Source organism: Diaphorina citri, unplaced genomic scaffold (assembly GCF_000475195.1).
Source record: "Diaphorina citri unplaced genomic scaffold, Diaci psyllid genome assembly version 1.1 scaffold340, whole genome shotgun sequence".
Lineage (NCBI taxonomy): Eukaryota > Metazoa > Arthropoda > Insecta > Hemiptera > Psyllidae > Diaphorina > Diaphorina citri.
Genome location: NW_007377775.1, coordinates 85,365 through 105,833, shown reverse-complemented (window position 1 = coordinate 105,833; position 20,469 = coordinate 85,365). Strand labels below are relative to the sequence as shown.

The following is a 20,469-nucleotide window of genomic DNA, read 5'->3' as shown; positions in this document are numbered from 1 at the left end:
GACTCTTGAGTGGAAGGCAACCACTAGGCGAGGTTAACGCCTTAGGCGTTCTCTACCACCTAACCCTTAGAGCTCTATTATTATGTGGTCAAATTCTCAAATAAATGAGGATAAAATTCCATACCTCGGCTGGGATGGAACCCACGCCCTCCTGATTACCAGGCGAGCGTCTTGACCACTACGCCACCGAGGCACCGAGGCAGCTAAAACCATGTTTGTACTACAGGCTAAAATATGAGTATTCTGAAGATTTGTCCACCGCCTGTAGGTTGGACATCACTGAATTCCTGACTCATGGTCATCCTCAGACAAGTCCATATACACATGTGCGATATCCATATCAATCTGTGTATGTTCTTATCTAGGTATATAATTACCTATGTCACTGCGCTCGCCTTGCACGCGGGAGACCCGGGTTCGATTCCCGGCGGGGTCAAGAAATTTGTATCATGCAAATGATTGATTCCGTGACTGGATGTTGCGGGGCCCACTCAGCCTCGTGAGGAAAATGAGTAGCTATGACATATAAATGCGCATAGCGACCGGTGCCAGCATGGTAGGTACATAAATATTGGATGTTAGGATTATTGAGATATTGGAAAAAATCCTACAATGCTGCAGTGAGCACCAAAGTTGTGATATAATAACTGAGTCCTGTTTACCAGGCGAGCGTCTTGATCACTACACTACCGAGGTAGGTCGATTCGTATAAGCTTAACCCATCCATTAGGGCTGTCTGCCCCTACACCTAAGCCTCGGATTCGACTTTTTGTGTACGACCGAGGCAGGTACTGGTAGTTCTTAAGCTGTGTTGTTTCCTAACGATATGTGAGCCACTCGGCTATTTGTCTGCGGGGTGAATTGCACACGTCTGTCCAATGGGTGAGGGCGGTACCTGAGCTCTTGTCTCCGCCCAGATCTAGCCGACCAATCACCTGCGAGAGAAGTATAATAGGGATTATTAGTACTCCTCAAATTGGACTAAACCGTCTCCCCAGCAGTAGGCTATTATTTTTTAAAAGAGGTTTGGTATCCCACCATCGACAAAAAATTGCAAATATTTCAAAGGGTTACTTTCTGGTGTTCTCGTGTTAACCCAGCACCTAAATAGGAAGTATTGTGTCTCTTCTCGCCCATCTGATGAGGGACATACTACGGGATGGGCATGCTACGACAAAGACCACATGTTTCTAATGTAGCAGTTTTTTTCATCGCTACGAAATAACCATAACTACTCAACGTTTTGTTCAATCTCGATTTGTCAGAATACTTACACAGTGCCTGGTAACGCCACACAGGGTTGTATTGGACTATGGTTGTTGCTTCCTGCACCGTTGTTGGAGTTGGTCGATCCGGTGGGGCTGTTCACCAGGGACGCCTGGAAGGGAGATATGAATGATATGATAAGGCGTGGAATAGGTGAAGTACATTATTACTCGTAAGGCCCGTTCCTATTTTGTCGTGAGTTTCATCCGATTTTTTTCCGAATGTCCTGTAGGCGATGTAATTCAAATGAGAGTGTTCCCACTTTACGAGCGCTGGAACGAGGTTGAAGACATCAATTCCAGCACTCGTAAACATATCTCTTGTGATTTTAGTCTGATAATAGGAATCCGTTTTCTTCCGTCAATTGTAGGTGTCCCTCTACATCTCTACAACTACTTGAAAACGGCTACTTTCTCTATGGCGTATAATATCTCTAGTAGTGCGATAAAACTTTATATTTCAAAGGGTTACTTTCTGGTGTTCTCGTGTTAACCCAGCACCTAAATAGGAAGTATTGTGTCTCTTCTCGCCCATCTGATGAGAGGCATACTACGGGATGTGCATGCTACGACACAGACCACCTGTTTCTAATGTAGCAGTTTTTTTTTTATCGCTACGAAATAACCCTCATCTTTTAAAATAACCTTTTAAAAAATAGAGGGAACTGTAACTGCCAAGGTCTTATCGTGCCGATGTCGAAGACAGAAGGAATACAGGATAGGAGAAAGCCAGCCGTTCCGAGAACGAACATTATCCGTTAGGGTTAAAATCCGGCCCGGGCGGAAATCGAACCCTAGCGCTTACAAGGCAGACGCGCTACCAACCAAGCTAACTAGGCTGGAAGCTGGAAGAGATAAGTTTTGATGTTAAAAAGTTTGTTGATCTCCTCTGATGGTGGGTTTCACCAACCTTCTTTTCAGCCTCAAACAGGCTGTTAGCTTAACAGGCCTTCTGAGGACTGAAAAAAAAATATTGGTGAAATCCACTCTGACACCCATATTTATGAACAAAATGCTGGCTCTTAAGTTCGTGCCAAGCATAGTCTCAAGGCATTTGATTGGTCAATTTTGACTTGAGACTGATCTAAGAACGATCATTCTTGTTCATAAATACGAGTGTGAGTATGCTCCGAGGCTACGTCCAAATTCAAAATTCTGCTTTTCCATTGGCTATTACACTTGTAAGATACTTTTCCATACTTTGGTGATTTAGGGCACTGATGGTGGGTTTCACCAACCTTCTTTTCAGCCTCAAACAGGCTGTTAGCTTAACAGGCCTTCTGAGGACTGAAAAAATATTGGTGAAATCCACTCTGAGTATGCAGCTCCGAGGCCGCTTACCTCATTCTTGGTGACCCGGTCCCAGTCCAGAAGCAATAGCTCGAGACTGACACTGTCCAAATTGTCAGCAGGTACCTCGAACACAAACGACTCGTTGTAGACAGGGTTGAGGGTTCGTTTCTTGACGTGGGTCTTCTTTTTGGCCACCCGCTGTCCTTTGTACAGGAGGTACACTTTGACGTAGGGGTCTGCAGGGAGAGAAAAGAATAGGAGGAATTTTAATTCTTAAATGAGAAATAATGTTGAGCATAAATGCTTGTCACAAAAATCGTTCCGCGCTTAATATTCTACGCTAAATTATTGTACTTGGTTCGTTTCTTGACGTGGGTCTTCTTTTTGGCCACCCGCTGTCCTTTGTACAGGAGGTACACTTTGACGTAGGGGTCTGCAGGGAGAGGGAAGAATAAGTTAGTAGTGATTTATTTAGACTGTCAGCTAAGAACAAGTTGCTCCATTATACCTAATAGGAAGGAGGGAGGAAGGAATTTTAATTGTGTCAAGCATAAATGCTTTTTGATAGAGGAGACTGTAACTGCTAAGGTCCCATCGTCCCGAAATCGAAGAGAGAACGAAAACAGGATAGGAGAAAGCTGACCGTTCCGAGAACGTTAGCCGTTCATGATAAAATCCGCCCCGGGGCGAGAATCGAACCCGCGGTCTAGCGCTTATAGGGTAGACACGCTACCAACCAAGCTAACTAGGCTGGCTTTAACTAGCTCACGTGACGTGATAGTAGTATTTTTCACTTACATCATCTTGTTTGAACGGGTTCCGTGCACTGATAAGCCGGCTACGTTTGGACCAGGTGCCAAAATACGGCTTTCTCTATTTGCTTCGGTGTCAACTTCTTTGGTTCGAGGGTTCTCCTAGGCACACTCTTTGGTGTTTTGGCAGCTGGTCTGGTTTTGACACTTGGTGTTTTGTTAGCATCATCTGAAGGTTCTTCAGCATTGCTTGATGGTTTGGTTTTGGCACTTGGTGTTTTGTTGGTATCATCCGAGGGTTCCTCATTGCTCGTATTAAGAGAACGATTAGCGGATGTTTCAGTTTCTTTAGTTTCTGGACTGTTTGATGCTATTTCATTTGTGTCTGTACTATTTGTTACTTCATTGTTTGGACTGTCTTTGCCTTCAGTCTCCTCATTAACTGGACTCTCTGTTGGTGGACTTTCTGTTTGTTTTGTAGTTTTTGTTTTAGTAAAAAAAAAAATACAGAACTATCCTGTATTCCTTCAAAGCTTGCTAAGAAAGACCCTTTAAATACTTACCTACTTAATCTAATTTAACATACACTCTTTTGCTCCCTTTCATTTCAGCCATAGAAGACCTCAACTTCTTCCTGCAACCTAGCAGATTTTGATCAGACTTCTCCACAAAATGGCAGTAAGTATTTTGCTTTTTCTCTTTTTTGCTAAAATTGAAATTTGTCTTGCATGCTAGTGTACTTATTCAGCCCATTAACCAAATGAAAACACTATGAATTGTCTTAAAAATAATATTGGGTATATATTTCTTATATTTTATTTATTTATTATGTACGAGATAATATTGTAAGTGTATAATTATCATATAGGTAGGTAGATAATTTGTAAATTCAATATAATTTGTATCTCTAAAGTTATTGGATAAGTATCAGAATATTTGAAAAGGTAAAAGATAATATGTAGGTAGGTAGGTAAATGGTCAATCTGTTTTTTGTATTCTCACTGGAAAAAAAAACTGGAAAAAAAACTGCTACCTATTATAATCATGTTCCCAGACACTATGCATTCTATGTAAGGTCTTGATTCTCGACTCACATTACTACTTAGAAATCCTAACAAAAAAAATATCACTGCTTTAAGAAATAGTTAAAAATGGCTGGATGCTGGGATATCCCTAAAAAACTTTTTTAGGAATCTTCACAATAGGAATGAAATTTTAAAAGTATGTAATAAGCATGAATGCCCACCATAAAAGTTCCTTGATTAAGTAATACACCTCACCAAATTTTATGACTTGACTTGGACTCAAATTACCTATCTCCAAAGCATAATGATTCCTACCTACATTTTTATTATTATGATTATTATTTAAGTACCTACTTATTTTACATTTAGTTTCTGTTTTGAAAGGGTGAAATGCATGTAAATGTAAACATTGTAAAAAAAGCTACAAAATTTCAACCCTGCTGTTACTTCTCCTCTTCACATTTTCTGATCCCAATGGGGTCAGTATTTGCCACTATCCTCATTATTACCTGAACTTAAAGACAGCAAAGGGGTATAATGTAATGGAAATTTCAACCATCTAAAAAAAAAGCCATCCAGCATGTATATTTTACAACTCATAATAGTGCATATTTCTAAACATATCTTGAAATCTGCTCATTGGAACATCTTGAGGAAAGTCCCTTTTTGGACCCTTATATGAGCTAATCATAATTAAGAGGTAAAGGTTCTTATAATTAATTATTTTATGAATAGGGGTGGGTAAAATGTATGAAGATATTTCTAAAAATATTCCACGTGTAGGTCTTCAATGAATGGACCTTTTGCAGAAACCCTGCTTATCGTAGCTTAAAAACCAATCGAATCTTTAACCTCATCTGTGGAAGGCATCCAATTATCCAGATGGTCACCGATCCAGATTACTCAACTTCAGTGATCCACTGCGGTCAAATTCTCAAATTTTATTGAGGAAAAAATTTCATACTTCGGCTGGTATTGAACCCATGCCCTCCTGAGTCCTGTTTACCAGGCGAGCGTCTTGATCACTACACTACCTAGGCAGGTCGATTCGTAGAAGCTTCGTAGATTCGTAGAAGCTTAACCCATCCATGAGAGCTGTCTGCCCCTACACCTAAGCCTCGGATTCGACTTTTTGTGTACGACCGAGGCAGGTACTGGTAGTTCTTAAGCTGTGTTGTTTCCTAACCAACGATATGTGAGATCAATATTTCTCCTCTTCACATTTTCTGATCCCAATGGGGTCAGTATTTGCCACTATCCTCATTATTACCTGAACTTAAAGACAGCAAAGGGGTACAATGTAATGGAAATTTCAACCATCTAAAAAAAGCCGTCCAGCATGTATATTTTACAACTCATAATAGTGCATATTTCTAAAAATATCTTGAAATCTGTTCATTGGAATATCTTAAGGAAAGTCCCTATGCACCTTGACGTACGGGTCACTTGATCCTGACGGCGTATCCTTGATGAAGAGGTCACGGCACTTGATGACCGTGACGACCAAGACGCTCTCCTTCTCTTGATACCTGTGAGGGAACAGTTTGGTTTGAGATTTCGAATGGGCTGCTAAAGTTTGATAGAGGGAAAAGGTGTGTCCACACTTTTAACCCATATACATTTGTCTCATTTACTAATTACTATTCATTCTCCTTCTCTTGATACCTGTGAGAACGGTAAGAGCTAGAGACATAAACCCAGAGTGGGCTTTTTGTATTTGTATCTAGGTCTACACTCACTTGATCTTGAAGAATATCTTCATAATTAAGAGGTAAAGGTTCTTATAATTAATTATTTTATGAATAGGGGTGGGTAAAATGTATGAAGATATTTCTAAAAATATTCCGCATGTCTTTAATGAATGGATGGATGACCTTTTGCAGAAACCCTGCTTATCGTAGCTTAAAAACCAATCGAATCTTTAACCTCATCTGTGGAAAGCATCCAATTATCCAGATGGTCACCGATCCAGATTACTCAACTTCAGTGATCCACTGCGGTCAAATTCTCAAATTATATTGAGGAAAAAATTTCATATTTCGGCTGGTATTGAACCCATGCCCTCCTGAGTCCTGTTTAATATAATTTGAGAATTTGACCACAATAATAGTAGTAGCCTACTGTTGGAGTAAAGGGACTTTTCAGTCCTATGCGAGCGGTATAAATAAGCACATAAAAAAAGGTATAGTGGACGGGCTATTGTATTTGCTTCGGTGTTTGTCAGTCGGTCGGTCTGTCCCCATAGAAGGACTTTCCAAACCTGGTCGACCTATATAAATCAAATTAAAGGTCTTTTTACCAGGAATACGTAAATGGTGGTTCAATAAAGCCAAAAAACCAAAAAAAAACTGGTTTTTGGGGGATTTTTTTCACATTATCTCACACAAATGAGCTCTGATCTCGAAAAATTTGTCGCGACGACCTATAAACTCATAGCGAGAAAGTTTTAGATAACACTTCAGTCGTTATTTTAAGAGCGGTTTTAGCGTCACCTGTGTTAAGCTACGCCGAGCAAGGCCAATAAATGGATGGGTGACTTTAAACATTATGTTGGGAATAAAGGGAGAACGGGCTGCATTAAGTTTTACTTGAGAAACTGGTGATTTTTTAAGTTGCTTTGATAAATCATTAAGTTTTACTTGAGAAACTGGTGATTTTTTAAGCAGCTTTGATAAATTAGTTAAAGAGGTTACGTCTCTCTTGATGGATGTGGAAGAAGGGTGTTAGGAGGAGTTTGTGTTTACTCTCGAAGTTTGTGCCACTCGGCTATTTGTCTGCGGGGTGAATTGCACACGTCTGTCCAATGGGTGAGGGCGGTACCTGAGCTCTTGTCTCCGCCCAGATCTAGCCGACCAATCACCTGCGAGAGAAGTATAATAGGGATTATTAGTACTCCTCAAATTGGACTAAACCGTCTCCCCAGCAGTAGGCTATTATTTTTTAAAAAGAGGTTTGGTATCCCACCATCGACAAAAAATTGCAAATATTTCAAAGGGTTACTTTCTGGTGTTCTCGTGTTAACCCAGCACCTAAATGGGAAGTATTGTGTCTCTTCTCGCCCATCTGATGAGAGGCATACTACGGGATGTGCATGCCACGACGCAGACCACCTGTTTCTAATGTAGCAGTTTTTTTTTCATCGCTACGAAATAACATAATAAAAGGTATAGTGGACGGACTATTGTATTCGCTTCGGTGTCGTCTGTCTGTCTGTCTGTCTGTCTGTCTGTCTGTCTGTCGGTCGGTCTGTCGGTCGGTCTGTCCCCATAGAAGGAGTTATCCAAACCTGGTCGACCTATATATCAAATTAAAGGTCTTTTTACCAGGATCAAGAAAATGGTGGTGCAAATTTTGTCCGGAAAACCATAAAGCCATAAAAGCAAAAAAACTGGTTTTGGGGGGATTTTTTTCACATTTTCTCACACAAATGGGCTCTGATCTCGAAATTTGTCGCGACAACCTATGAACTCAAAGCGAGAAAGTTTTAGATAACACTTCAGTCGATCATTTAAGACCGGTTTTAGCGTCACCTATCTTAAGCTACGCCGAGCAAGGCCAATAAATGTATGGGTGACTTGAACATTATATGGGGAATAAAGGGAGAACGGGCTCTAGTCTTGATTTTAAATCATTACATGAAAGTAAAATCAAAAAATCAAATCAAGAATGATAATAAACTGAATATTAAACAAATTAGGTAGGTACAAAGGTATTCTTTAACCACGATCGAATAAACTACGGCCTAAAAAATTCCCGGAGGGACGGACCCAGCTTGTTAAAGAATTAGAGGCAACTGGTTTGTGGAAAAGAAAAGCTCCTTTTTGTGTTTAACCTAACCCTATAATAACACTGGTCACTGCTTGTTTGTGCCAGTTCCTTTGGTAGCAATATTCCTCGGACGTGACTTCTGCACAAGTACCGGGTTAGAATATTTATCCGAAATAAACCATTGACCATCTCAGAAAAAATACGAGACTCAAGTTCTTAATTTTCTGTAAGTATGAGTACTATTTTTGGACCTATGGTCAAGGCTTTATTTAGGACAAGGCTTTATTTAGGACACTTCTGTTCATTAGAATGTTCGTTTCCCATGGGTTGGTATTAGGCTATGGTTGATGGTTGGTTCTCTGTTGTGGACACTTACTTAGCCCCTGTACAATCCCACAAGTGTTTGCTCATAAGACCAGTTAGCTCAGAGGGCTTCTATCTTTCAAGCACTAGGTTCTGGGTTTGATTCCCACCTGGGGTGATATTATCCTAAACAGTATCCTGTCCTGTCTTTACTCTATCTTTGCTTATGGGATAGCTATTAAGCTGACAAAAACTGGTTGAGAATCCTGGTGTATACCTAAGCCTTAAATATTTTTTATTTATTATTATTATTATTATTATTTTTTTTTTTAAGAAAAAAAAAAATACAGAACTATCCTGTATTCCTTCAAAGCTTGCTAAGAAAGACCCTTTAAATACTTACCTACTTAATCTAATTTAACATACACTCTTTTGCTCCCTTTCATTTCAGCCATAGAAGACCTCAACTTCTTCCTGCAACCTAGCAGATTTTGATCAGACTTCTCCACAAAATGGCAGTAAGTATTTTGCTTTTTCTCTTTTTTGCTAAAATTGAAATTTGTCTTGCATGCTAGTGTACTTATTCAGCCCATTAACCAAATGAAAACACTATGAATTGTCTTAAAAATAATATTGGGTATATATTTCTTATATTTTATTTATTTATTATGTACGAGATAATATTGTAAGTGTATAATTATCATATAGGTAGGTAGATAATTTGTAAATTCAATATAATTTGTATCTCTAAAGTTATTGGATAAGTATCAGAATATTTGAAAAGGTAAAAGATAATATGTAGGTAGGTAGGTAAATGGTCAATCTGTTTTTTGTATTCTCACTGGAAAAAAAAACTGGAAAAAAAACTGCTACCTATTATAATCATGTTCCCAGACACTATGCATTCTATGTAAGGTCTTGATTCTCGACTCACATTACTACTTAGAAATCCTAACAAAAAAAATATCACTGCTTTAAGAAATAGTTAAAAATGGCTGGATGCTGGGATATCCCTAAAAAACTTTTTTAGGAATCTTCACAATAGGAATGAAATTTTAAAAGTATGTAATAAGCATGAATGCCCACCATAAAAGTTCCTTGATTAATACACCTCACTAAATTTTATGACTTGACTTGGACTCAAATTACCTATCTCCAAAGCATAATGATTCTACCTACATTTTTATTATTATGATTATTATTTAAGTACCTACTTATTTTACATTTAGTTTCTGTTTTGAAAGGGTGGAATGCATGTAAATGTAAACATTGTAAAAAAAAGCTACAAAATTTCAACCCTGCTGTTACTTCTCCTCTTCACATTTTCTGATCCCAATGGGGTCAGTATTTGCCACTATCCTCATTATTACCTGAACTTAAAGACAGCAAAGGGGTATAATGGAATGGAAATTTCAACCATCTAAAAAAAGCCATCCAGCATGTATATTTTACAACTCATAATAGTGCATATTTCTAAACATATCTTGAAATCTGCTCATTGGAACATCTTGAGGAAAGTCCCTTATTGGACCCTTATATGAGGTAATCATAATTAAGAGGTAAAGGTTGTTATAATTAATTATTTTATGAATAGGGGTGGGTAAAATGTATGAAGATATTTCTAAAAATATTCCGCATGTATTCAATGAATGGATGAATGACCTTTTGCAGAAACCCTGCTTATCGTAGCTTAAAAACCAATCGAATTTTTAACCTCATCTGTGGAAAGCATCCAATTATCCAGATGGTCACCCATCCGAATTGATCCACTGTGGTCAAATTCTCAAATCTGAGATAATTCATCTGACCAGGGTGTCCACAACAGAGCCTGGAACCTCCTACTTTTTTAGTTAGAAGGTAATTATGCAGAAGTCACATCTGTGGAAAAGAAAAGCTCCTTTTTGTGTTTAACCTAACCCTATAATAACACTGGTCACTGCTTGTTTGTGCCAGTTCCTTTGGTAGCAATATTCCTCGGACGTGACTTCTGCACAAGTACCGGGTTAGAATATTTATCCGAAATAAACCATTGACCATCTCAGAAAAAATACGAGACTCAAGTTCTTAATTTTCTGTAAGTATGAGTACTATTTTTGGACCTATGGTCAAGGCTTTATTTAGGACAAGGCTTTATTTAGGACACTTCTGTTCATTAGAATGTTCGTTTCCCATGGGTTGGTATTAGGCTATGGTTGATGGTTGGTTCTCTGTTGTGGACACTTACTTAGCCCCTGTACAATCCCACAAGTGTTTGCTCATAAGACCAGTTAGCTCAGAGGGCTTCTATCTTTCAAGCACTAGGTTCTGGGTTTGATTCCCACCTGGGGTTGACCACAATAATAGTAGTAGCCTACTGCTGAAGTAAAGGGACTTTTCAGTCCTATGCGAGCAGTATAAATAAGCACTATTATTATTACTTGGACTCGGTGGTTACCTCCAGATTCAAAGTCCACTGCACCACTGAGGTTGGTTGAAAGAGAAGATTATTTTTAAAATTACAAGGACATTTTGTGTCGTTCGGAGAACAAACGGGGAAAGGTTGCACACAAATTATTACCTGCAAGACCAGTGACGTCCATTTTGGGCAAATTCCGAGCCTTGAGAACCACTATGGTGAAGCGGTTGGCTGCCGGCTGCCAACAGAGAGACAGCAGGATCTCACCCCGGCCCTGAGACTTTATCTGAAATAGAGTGAAATAGGAATTTAAGTTTTTTAATAGGTTTGATAGAGGGAATTGTAACTGCTAAGGTCTTATCGTCCCGAAATCGAAGAGAGAAGGAAGATAGGATAAGAGAAAGCCACCCGTTCCGAGAACAAACATTATCCGTTCAGGATAAAATCCGTCCGCGGCCGAGCGCTTACAAGGCAGACGCACTACCAACCAAGCTAACTAGGGCTGGCAATTCAAGTTTGATAGAGAAACAAACAGACTTACCTCTTTGAAGTTCTGCAAAATATATCTGCCTTTTTGGTTCTCCTTATCAAGTTTAAACAGACTTACTCGCAAGTTTCTCGGCTGTATGTCCCGACAGAAAGATAGGGAGTGACCATAGGTTTCAAAGGATTGGAGAGAGTAGAATACTTCGCCCACGATATCGTCCCGAGAATAGCGGTCGAAACTAAAGACGACGAAGTGGAGCGTAGAGCCCTGGAAGAGAAATAAGGATTAGAATCAATCAGGTCTTTGTAGAATCCTTTTTTTACTTTCCCTGTTTTTCTGGAGTGAGCTCAACAGTTACATAGGTTTCAAAGGATTGGAGAGAGTAGAATACTTCGCCCACGATATCGTCCCGAGAATAGCGGTCGAAACTAAAGACGACGAAGTGAAGCGTAGAGCCCTGGAAGAGAAATAAGGATGTGTTTTTTGTCCCACGATATCGTCCCGAGAATAGCGGTCGAAACTAAAGACGACGAAGTGGAGCGTAGAGCCCTGGAAGAGAAATAAGGATTAGAATCGATCAGGTCTTTGTAGAATCCTTTTTTACTTTCCCTGTTTTTCTGGAGTGAGCTCAACAGTTGTTGGTATTGGGGTTGTAGCGGTGTAGCTGCACTTTCCACAATAGAGGATATCAAGGCATTTGCAGCAATGCCAGCTTAAGTAGTCTTCTGCAGATTATGACGATGGGTCAGCTCCCTGGTTAGGTGGTCACTGCGCTCGCCTTGCACGCGGGAGACCCGGGTTCGATTCCCGGCGGGGTCAAGAAATTTGTATCATCCAAATCATTGATTCCGTGGTGCACGCGGGAGACCCGGGTTCGATTCCCGGCGGGGTCAAGAAATTTGTATCATGCAAATGATTGATTCCGTGACTGCGTGTGCGGGGCCCACTCAGCCTCGTGAGGAAAATGAGTAGCTATGACATATAAATGCGCATAGCGACCGGTGCCAGCATGGTTAGGTACTCAGCCTCGTGAGGAAAATGAGTAGCTATGACATAGAAATAAATGCGCATAGCGACCGGTGCCAGCATGGTAGGTAAACATGTGATTTTAGATTATTGAGATATTGGGAAAATCCTACAATGCTGCAGTGAGCACCAAAGTTGTGACATAATAACACAAAGAAACTGCCTTTACATTTACATTTTTTTAGCTGCACTTTCCACCAAGGGGGTTGATAATCTCTACCCAAGATTACTAGGCCCGTCCCAAACCGCAGTCAACCATCATGAGGTACCTATTCCCTATGTTTTTCCTTTGAAACACGATAAACCCTTTGTAACCCGCAGCTAGCCAGCCTGGTTAGGGTTAGGGTTTGGCTGCTCTGATCCCTATTTATAGTCCCACAGCAAGACACTGGTCTGCTTCCTGTTTAAGTTCCCCAAGTCGGACAGCCAACAGTTTATGGAACCTCTAGTTTATCAAATCGTTCTTTTTTTCAATGAAATTTCAAAATCGCTTACCTTCAGTTGATGTGGCGTAATTCCAGTAAACGTAAACTCTTCGTTGTAGATCGGATTTCTCGTCTTGCGCAGGACTCGAGTCTTGACCTTCTGCTTGTCGGGTAGGAGATGCACCTTGACGTACGGGTCACTTGATCCTGACGGCGTATCCTTGATGAAGAGGTCACGGCACTTGATGACCGTGACGACCAAGACGTTCTCCTTCTCTTGATACCTGTGAGGGAACAGTTTGGTTTGAGATTTCGAATGGACTGCTCAAGTTTGATAGAGGTTTAAAGGTGTGTCCGGTGGACACGGTCGACTGAACTGACTGACTGGGAGGATTTTATCCTAAACAGATAAGGTTCGTCCACAGAACGGAACAGTTCCCTCTATCAAACCAAGTAAAGTAAAACCATGTAGGGTAGGAATAGGAAGGTTTACACTTTGTAGATTAGTATAAGCTTAATCCATTTTTGGGGGCTATATTGCCCATACACCCAGAGTGGGCTTTTTGTAAGCCTAAATCCAAAGTTTCAGCCATTAGTCCGTGTGTGTGTCTGTCTGTAAACAAAATATCTCGAGAACGGTAAGAGCTAGAGACATACACCCAGAGTGGGCTTTTTGTGTTTGTATCAAGGTCTACACTCACTTGATCTTGAAGAATATCTGGCCCAGTTTGCCTTCCGCATTTCCGTCGCAGTCGACCGTCTCCTTGTTAACGAGGGCGCAAGAGTCGTCCGAATCCGTGCCGTTAGCCGCCGGACCATTGCCGGCGGTCGTAGGGCCGGCAACACCCAGGACGAGAGGGGCGGCCTTCTCGTTCTCCGTGATAACGCTGGAAGGGAGGGAGAGATTGCGGTGAAAGGATGATTCTTTTGGCTGGCGGCTTTTTTGGAGAAAAAAAAATCTGAAATCTTTTTTAAACACGATCTTCTATGGTATCTTAGAAGCTTAACCCATCTTTTGGGGCGGCTGCTCCCTTTTGGGGCGGTTGCTCCCTTTTGGGGCGGTTGCTCCCTTTTGGGGCGGTTGCTCCTACACCCAAGCCTCAAAGTGGGCTTTTTTTGTGTATAAACGAGTCTCTAGATTCGTACATTCGTATAAGCTTGAGCCGCCATCTTTTGGGGCCCATTTGCCGCTACAACTAAGCTTCATCGTTCTCCGTGATAACGCTGGAAGGGAGGGAGAGATTGCGGTGAAAGGATGATTCTTTTGGCTGGCGGCTTTTTTGGAGAAAAAAAATCTAAAATCTTTTTTAAACACGATCTTCTATATTCTATAGTATCTTAGAAGCTTAACCCATCTTTTGGGGCGGTTGCTCCCTTTTGGGGCGGTTACTCCTACACCCAAGCCTCAGAGTGGGCTTTTTTTGTGTACAAACGAGTCTCTAGATTCGTACATTCGTATAAGCTTGAGCCACCATCTTTGGGGGCCTATTTGCCGCTACAACTAAGGTTCAGTGGCCTTTTTGTGTGTGGAAATTCACTTCAATTTGTTACAGCGGTTTGTCCGAAGTTATATTTAGGCATTTGTTTGAATTTAAAAAAAAAAAAACAAAGGGCATTTCTTCGCGACGTTTTTAGGTCCGCGACTATAAGCCGTTTTCAAGGATGCCCTTGTTCCACCTCCCACCATAACTACTCAACGTTTTGTTCAATCTCGATTTGTCAGAATACTTACACAGTGCCTGGTAACGCCACACAGGGTTGTATTGGACTATGGCTGTTGCTTCCTGCGCCGTTGTTGGAGTTGGTCGATCCGGTGGGGCTGTTCACCAGGGACGCCTGGAAGGGAGATATGAATGATATGATAAGGCGTGGAATAGGTGAAGTACATTATTACTCGTGCCGTTCCTATTTTGTCGTGAGTTTCATCCGATTTTTTTCCGAATGTCCTGTAGGCAATGTAATTTAAATGAGATTGTTCCCACTTTACTCTACGAGCGCTGGAACGAGGTTGAAGACTTCAATTCCAGCACTCGTAAACATATCTCTTGTGATTTTGGTCTGATAATAGGAATCCGTTTTCTTCCGCCATTTGTAGGTGTCCCTCTACAACTACCTGAAAACGGCTACTTTATTCTCTATGGCGTATAATATTTCTAGTAGTGCGGTAAAACTTTCTTGATTTGGCGGGGCGGGGCGCTACCGCGCTCCTTAATCTGAGTATTCTCGAAAGCTCACCGCAGTTTCTTCATTGAATGTCGAATCTCAATTGTCTTTTTAATTTTTATAATGAAAAATAATGCTATTTATTACGAAAGGAAAGAAGTGACTCACCACCGGTGTAGCGTAGGTGGGCGAGGGGGACTTCTTGAGGTAGTGACTGTTGGGCCCGGCCGCTGCCGGTGACCGCACGGCCGTCGGCCGCTTCAAGGTCATCTGGGAGAGGGCGAGCTTCTTGGCCTCTAGGGGGGAGGTACGGCGCCGACAGTAGCATGTCGCTAGACAGACGGTGGCTGCAAACACGAGACCGGCCAGGCCCAGACCTAGCACCGTGTGCCCGGATACTGGAAGAAATTATTATTGTTATTTTAAGTACAGTAGAACATCGATTATTTCAACTCAAAAATCCAGTGCATTTCCCTTTAAAAAAAAAAAAAAAAAAAAAAAAACGAACTAACAAACAAAGAAACAAAAACAGAATAAGGGTATAAATAATAATAAGGAACAATAATGTATTTTGCATTTATTTGTTCTCATTTAAATGACTTTTATCTATAACAAAAAATACTGAAAATAAATTAAACAACAAAAACATGCTAGTAGAAATAAACTAGATTTTCCTTTTTTTTTTCCTATAATGTTTTTAAATGTGGTTAAAAAAATAAATAAACATATTTGGTAACTTGTTATGATATTTTGAAATGTACTGGCCAAAAAAAGGGGATAAATTCAGTGATCTTTCTTCACTTCGGACTCTTCGGTTGTAAATGACACCAGAAAATCCTCACCACTTTATTATTTGGTGTCAAAATATGCCGGGTTTCGCCAATTACCTTAAATCAGAAATTTCTCTAATGGGAGATTTTTCAATCCAAAAAGGAGTCATTGATAATTCTAGATTTCTAAAGGAACTTTGTGTACAAATGGTTCAAAACACATTGAACCCGTTTTGTCCCATTACGTTAACAAAGAGACCAAATTTGAGGACTTGTCCATTTACGGGAGCCAAAAGTGTCCAGAGAAAGAGATAAGGGTGATCCGAAAGATGGTCGACAAGAAACAATTAATGAACATAAAAAAATGAAAATAATAATAATTCTATATTTATGAAGAAAAAAAGCAAACAGGACTTTAAGTAAAATTTCTGTAAAAACTACTAGTGAAATACATAATAATTATGTAGGTGTACTTTGTTTAGACTGCGGGAATAGAGGGACTTTCAGTCTCATTCTGACGGGATAAACACGGTATATTCTATTTTATTCTATTCTATTCTATTATACTCTATTAGTCTATTTTATTCTTTCTTGACATACTTCTAGGGAATAGTTACATTTAATACTAACAATATAGGATAGACACTAATTAAACAATAATTTGACTAGCTTAGAACTCTTTTATTTAAATATTAACCATTAGTAAGAAACAAACGAAAACAAAGTGTGGAGAAATAAAATCGCGAAAAAGACTCGGTGATTTAAAATGGTGACTTCCTAAAGATTTGCTTGGGAAAAAATCATTGTGGAAACTTTGAGTTGTTTCGCCGTAATTTATCTTGGAGAATTTCAGAAGCCATTAGTTGTTCAAAGTTGACCCACAAAGCTTACCCGTAACTATTGTGCAAGTGTTTCTCGAAATATTTTCTCCACAAAACAAAAAATAAAATAAAATAAAACAGTAATAATAAAATAAAATAGAGTAAAATGTCCTACAAACTAAAACTACACACAAAAACTGTTGATTAAAAAAAAAACACAAGAAAATAATTTATAGTTGAATATGGTTCGTCATTCTTTTTCTCCTGTAAGTAAATTAATTTTCTTGAATTTTAATTTGTTTCGTTGGCATCAGCAGTTAAAATGTACAAACCAAAGGTTCTTCTGTAGCTGTGTACTAAATTAGTAAACGTTAGCTTAAAGTCTAAAAACCTAGCCTAAGATGATTAAATATGGGGTTAGTCGATAATAATGTATCGTGAATAAAATAAATTCTTAAAATTCTAAAAAAAAAAAATGAAGATAAACAATGATTATAATTAGATTAAACAAGGGTTTTTGTAAAAAAAAAAAAAAAAAAAAAAAAAAACTACAGTCGTGATATCGTACAAGTTATTTGAAACAGACGGGCGTGCTTACTGGAACTTGGCCTGGCCCAGTGCCGTGATCTAAGATTTCAGAACATTCGCGACAAAAGGAAGTGTAGTTTAAAATCAGTAAAAGAATCGATAGACAAAGAAATGATACAATGGATGCAAAAATGGATGCTTTCAGTAAAAGAATCGATAGACAAAGAAATGAGAAATGATACAATCAATGCAAACATGGATGCTCTTAACGAATCTAGCCGTCAGAGATGGGGTTTTGATGGCATGCTGGATTGCTGGATGCTATAATGGAATCAGTTCAATACATAAAGTTTTAGATGCGAAGACAAAGGATGCGTGCGTGGAATGCTAGGAACGATCATCGACACGAAATTTGACGAAACTTACCGACCTCTACCGAGTAGGGACAGTTGAACCTCGAGTGTTATTGGGATCAAATCGGATCAACGAAACTTGGACGAGGATCGATCGGAAAAGGCCAAAGATGATGAGGAATTTGAACTGTTTTTTTGCAGAAGTACTTGTCATAATATGAAGTTCCTCCAACTTCCTCCAATTAATGAATGGTTCCACTCGTATATACGTATATATACCTCACCGACCGATTCCAGTTTTAGGTGCCAACAAATAGATATCTAAATGGATACTGTTTCGGGTGTACCTCAGGGATGGGTTTTGGGACCACTACTCGGTTTTCCCCAATGCATCCTCGATAATATGACTTGAACTCGAACCGCCAACCTCCAGAAGTTCATTGCGAGTTACTCTCAAGGGAAGTACAATTGGGGAAGCTTTTCTAGGGGGTGATCCGAAAAATGGCGCCAGAACTGACGGGAAAAGGGACTTCTTGAGAAATTGAATGAAAAGAAAATGATCAAGTGAGATGGCGAAAATATAGGGTGGATCCCAAAGTGACCTACTAGCAATGACCGTGCCTTCTACGTCGCGGACTATTGGAAATTCAAGGCTTGAGAAAGAAGAAGAAGAAGAAGACACGGAATGAAAATACGTATGGGTGGGATGGAATGAGAACATCTTGATGGATGTCTCCGTGAAATCTTGAGAGATTAAAAATTGGTAATGAGATACCGAAGGTAATGGGATGGAAAAGCTAAATACGAAAGCCAGGGTGAGGGGTTTAAGCGGAAAGAAATTCAGCGAATGTAGCATCCAGATCGTCAGAAATGTCTTTGATTTTCTCCTTCTCGTGAAACAGTTCGTCTGTGAAAATCAAAAAACAAAAGTAATTCAGCCAGCGGCGGCGATAGTTGCACCATTTCTCGATTGTTAAACAACGTTTCGCGTGGTTGGTGACCGGATACACCGGGCGATCGCGTGCTGCTGGTGGCTTTTCCCGGCCTCACTCCGGCAGGGTGTGAGGAGGTGGGCAGCTTGTCGCCGAAAGAAAATGACCTTTTTCTTTTTCAAAGAAGTCCGTCCAACTTGGAACTTGAAATTCAAATAAAGCTGGAAATGAAGTTGAGTAACTTTAAATAAGTCATTTGGGAATCTGTCAAAAGAAACAGGATGGTCTTACCTTCCAGTCTGTCGACTTCCTTTTGCAGTTTCTTGACGGTCTTCTCAGCGAATTCGGCTCTGGCTTCAGCCTGAAGAAATAAAAGAGATTGTTCAAAGAGATTACTAGAAGAGATTACTAGGATGGCGTGATCTTGGTAATAAAGTAGGCAATGCAGTAGCTAAATCCTGATTCAGCCAGCCTAGTTAGCTCGCAGGTTAGCGCGCCTGGGATGAACTTTATCTTCAACAGATAAGGTTCGTTCTCGGAACGGCTGCCTTTCTCCTCTCCCGTCCACCTCTCTTCAATTTCAGAACGATAAGACCACCGCTAATGACCATGCGATTATACTCCATCGATTCTCATTCTGACCTCAAGTTAGAGATTGTCAGGATTGCTCAAAAAGATTGCTAGGATGGCGTGATCTTGGTAATAAAGTAGGCAATGCAGTAGCTAAATCCTGATTCAGCCAGCCTAGTTAGCTCGCAGGGTAGCGCGCCTGCCTTGTAAGCGCTAAGTCACAGGTTTGACTTTTGCCCGGGATGAACTTTATCTTCAACAGATAAGGTTCGTTCTCGGAACGGCTGGCTTTCTCCTATCCCGTCCACCCCTGTTCAATTCCAGAACGATAAGACCTCCGTTAATGACCATGCGATTATACTCCATCGATTCTCATTCTGACCTCAAGTCTGATTACTTACTTCCTTCAGTTTGACAGCCAATTGTTTGATTTGTCTTTTGTATTCTTCCACTCGCTGGTTGGCCTGTGAAGAAAATAAGTGAGATTAGTTCGTGTGAAAGACAGATGAGTTGCAGAAATAGTGACAGAAAAAGCTTTGCTTGGTCGCGTCTTCAGGCATACTGTATTTGTCTAGAATTTACTGCTGAATGTGTCGTATATTTTGCGAATTACGGGGCAGCTCTGGTGACTGGTGTTTCACCGCCTTTCGTAGCAATGAAACAACTGCTACATTAGACTCTTGTGGTCTGTGTCGTAGCATGCCCATCCAGTGGTATACCTCTCATCAGATGGGCGAGAACAGACACAATACTTCCCCTTCAGGTGCTGGTTCGTAGCAATGAAACAACTGCTACATTAGACTCTTGTGGTCTGTGTCGTAGCATGCCCATCCAGTGGTATACCTCTCATCAGATGGGTGATAGGAGACACAATACTGTCAACACGTCAACACGAGAACACCAGAAAGTTACCCGTTGAATTATTTGTAATCGAAAAGTAATCGAAAGACGAGTGCGGTTTTTTGTCGATGGTGGGATTCGAACCGTGGACCTTCTACACACGCTTGCTTTTACTTTTTCAATACAAAAAAAAAAAAAAAAAAAAAACTTCATACCTATCAGATTAAAATATGGGTGGATTTTGAAAATACTTGATGTAGATAAGCTTGCTATAAAAATTTGTACCCATTGAAGGGTTTCATCTCAATTAATTGAAGGCTTTCAAATACCTTCACAGCTAGTACTTCAATGGGTATACTTAGGGGTACTTACCTTGATTTCAAGATATTCTTCCGGGAACAAAAGATTACTTGAGATGGGGCATCATTTTGAATACCTACAGATAGGACTTTTAAAAACCATAACTTCAATTTGTGAAACGCACTTTTAACACTTTCTGTGGTTTCTGTAAAATTTAAAGAGCTTTCAGGCAAAATTTGATTATCTGACCAAAAAGTTCACCTGTTCACCAAACCAAATACCAAAAGCCAAAAGTCCCAAACACCAAAATGAAGGGAGAAGGGAGGAAAAAAACAAACACATAACCAAATTTTTTCCCCAGGAAAGCGCCCAAATTTAAGTTCCCGCGTCCCATTCTTTTTGCCGCAGGTGAGATTTTTTTCTACCCTGGATTTAGGCTATGGTCACTTGATC

General features: G+C 40.1%; 1 protein-coding gene across 1 annotated transcript in view; it reads right to left on the bottom strand.

Moving 5' to 3' along the window:
• Positions 1-818: 818 nt before the first annotated feature.
• LOC103507766 (synaptotagmin-6-like) overlaps positions 819-20,469 on the bottom strand; it is a 22,812-nt gene continuing 3,161 nt past the window's right edge. Inside the window, exons 4-13 of the mRNA XM_026822544.1 lie at positions 19,278-19,340; positions 18,598-18,667; positions 15,071-15,300; positions 14,472-14,575; positions 13,441-13,626; positions 12,810-13,023; positions 11,409-11,555; positions 10,964-11,087; positions 2,607-2,794; positions 819-935 (exon numbers count right to left, since the gene is read on the bottom strand). Of these exons, the coding sequence (XP_026678345.1) occupies positions 819-935; positions 2,607-2,794; positions 10,964-11,087; positions 11,409-11,555; positions 12,810-13,023; positions 13,441-13,626; positions 14,472-14,575; positions 15,071-15,300; positions 18,598-18,667; positions 19,278-19,340 (1,443 nt within the window). The remainder of the gene's footprint in view (positions 936-2,606; positions 2,795-10,963; positions 11,088-11,408; positions 11,556-12,809; positions 13,024-13,440; positions 13,627-14,471; positions 14,576-15,070; positions 15,301-18,597; positions 18,668-19,277; positions 19,341-20,469) is intronic.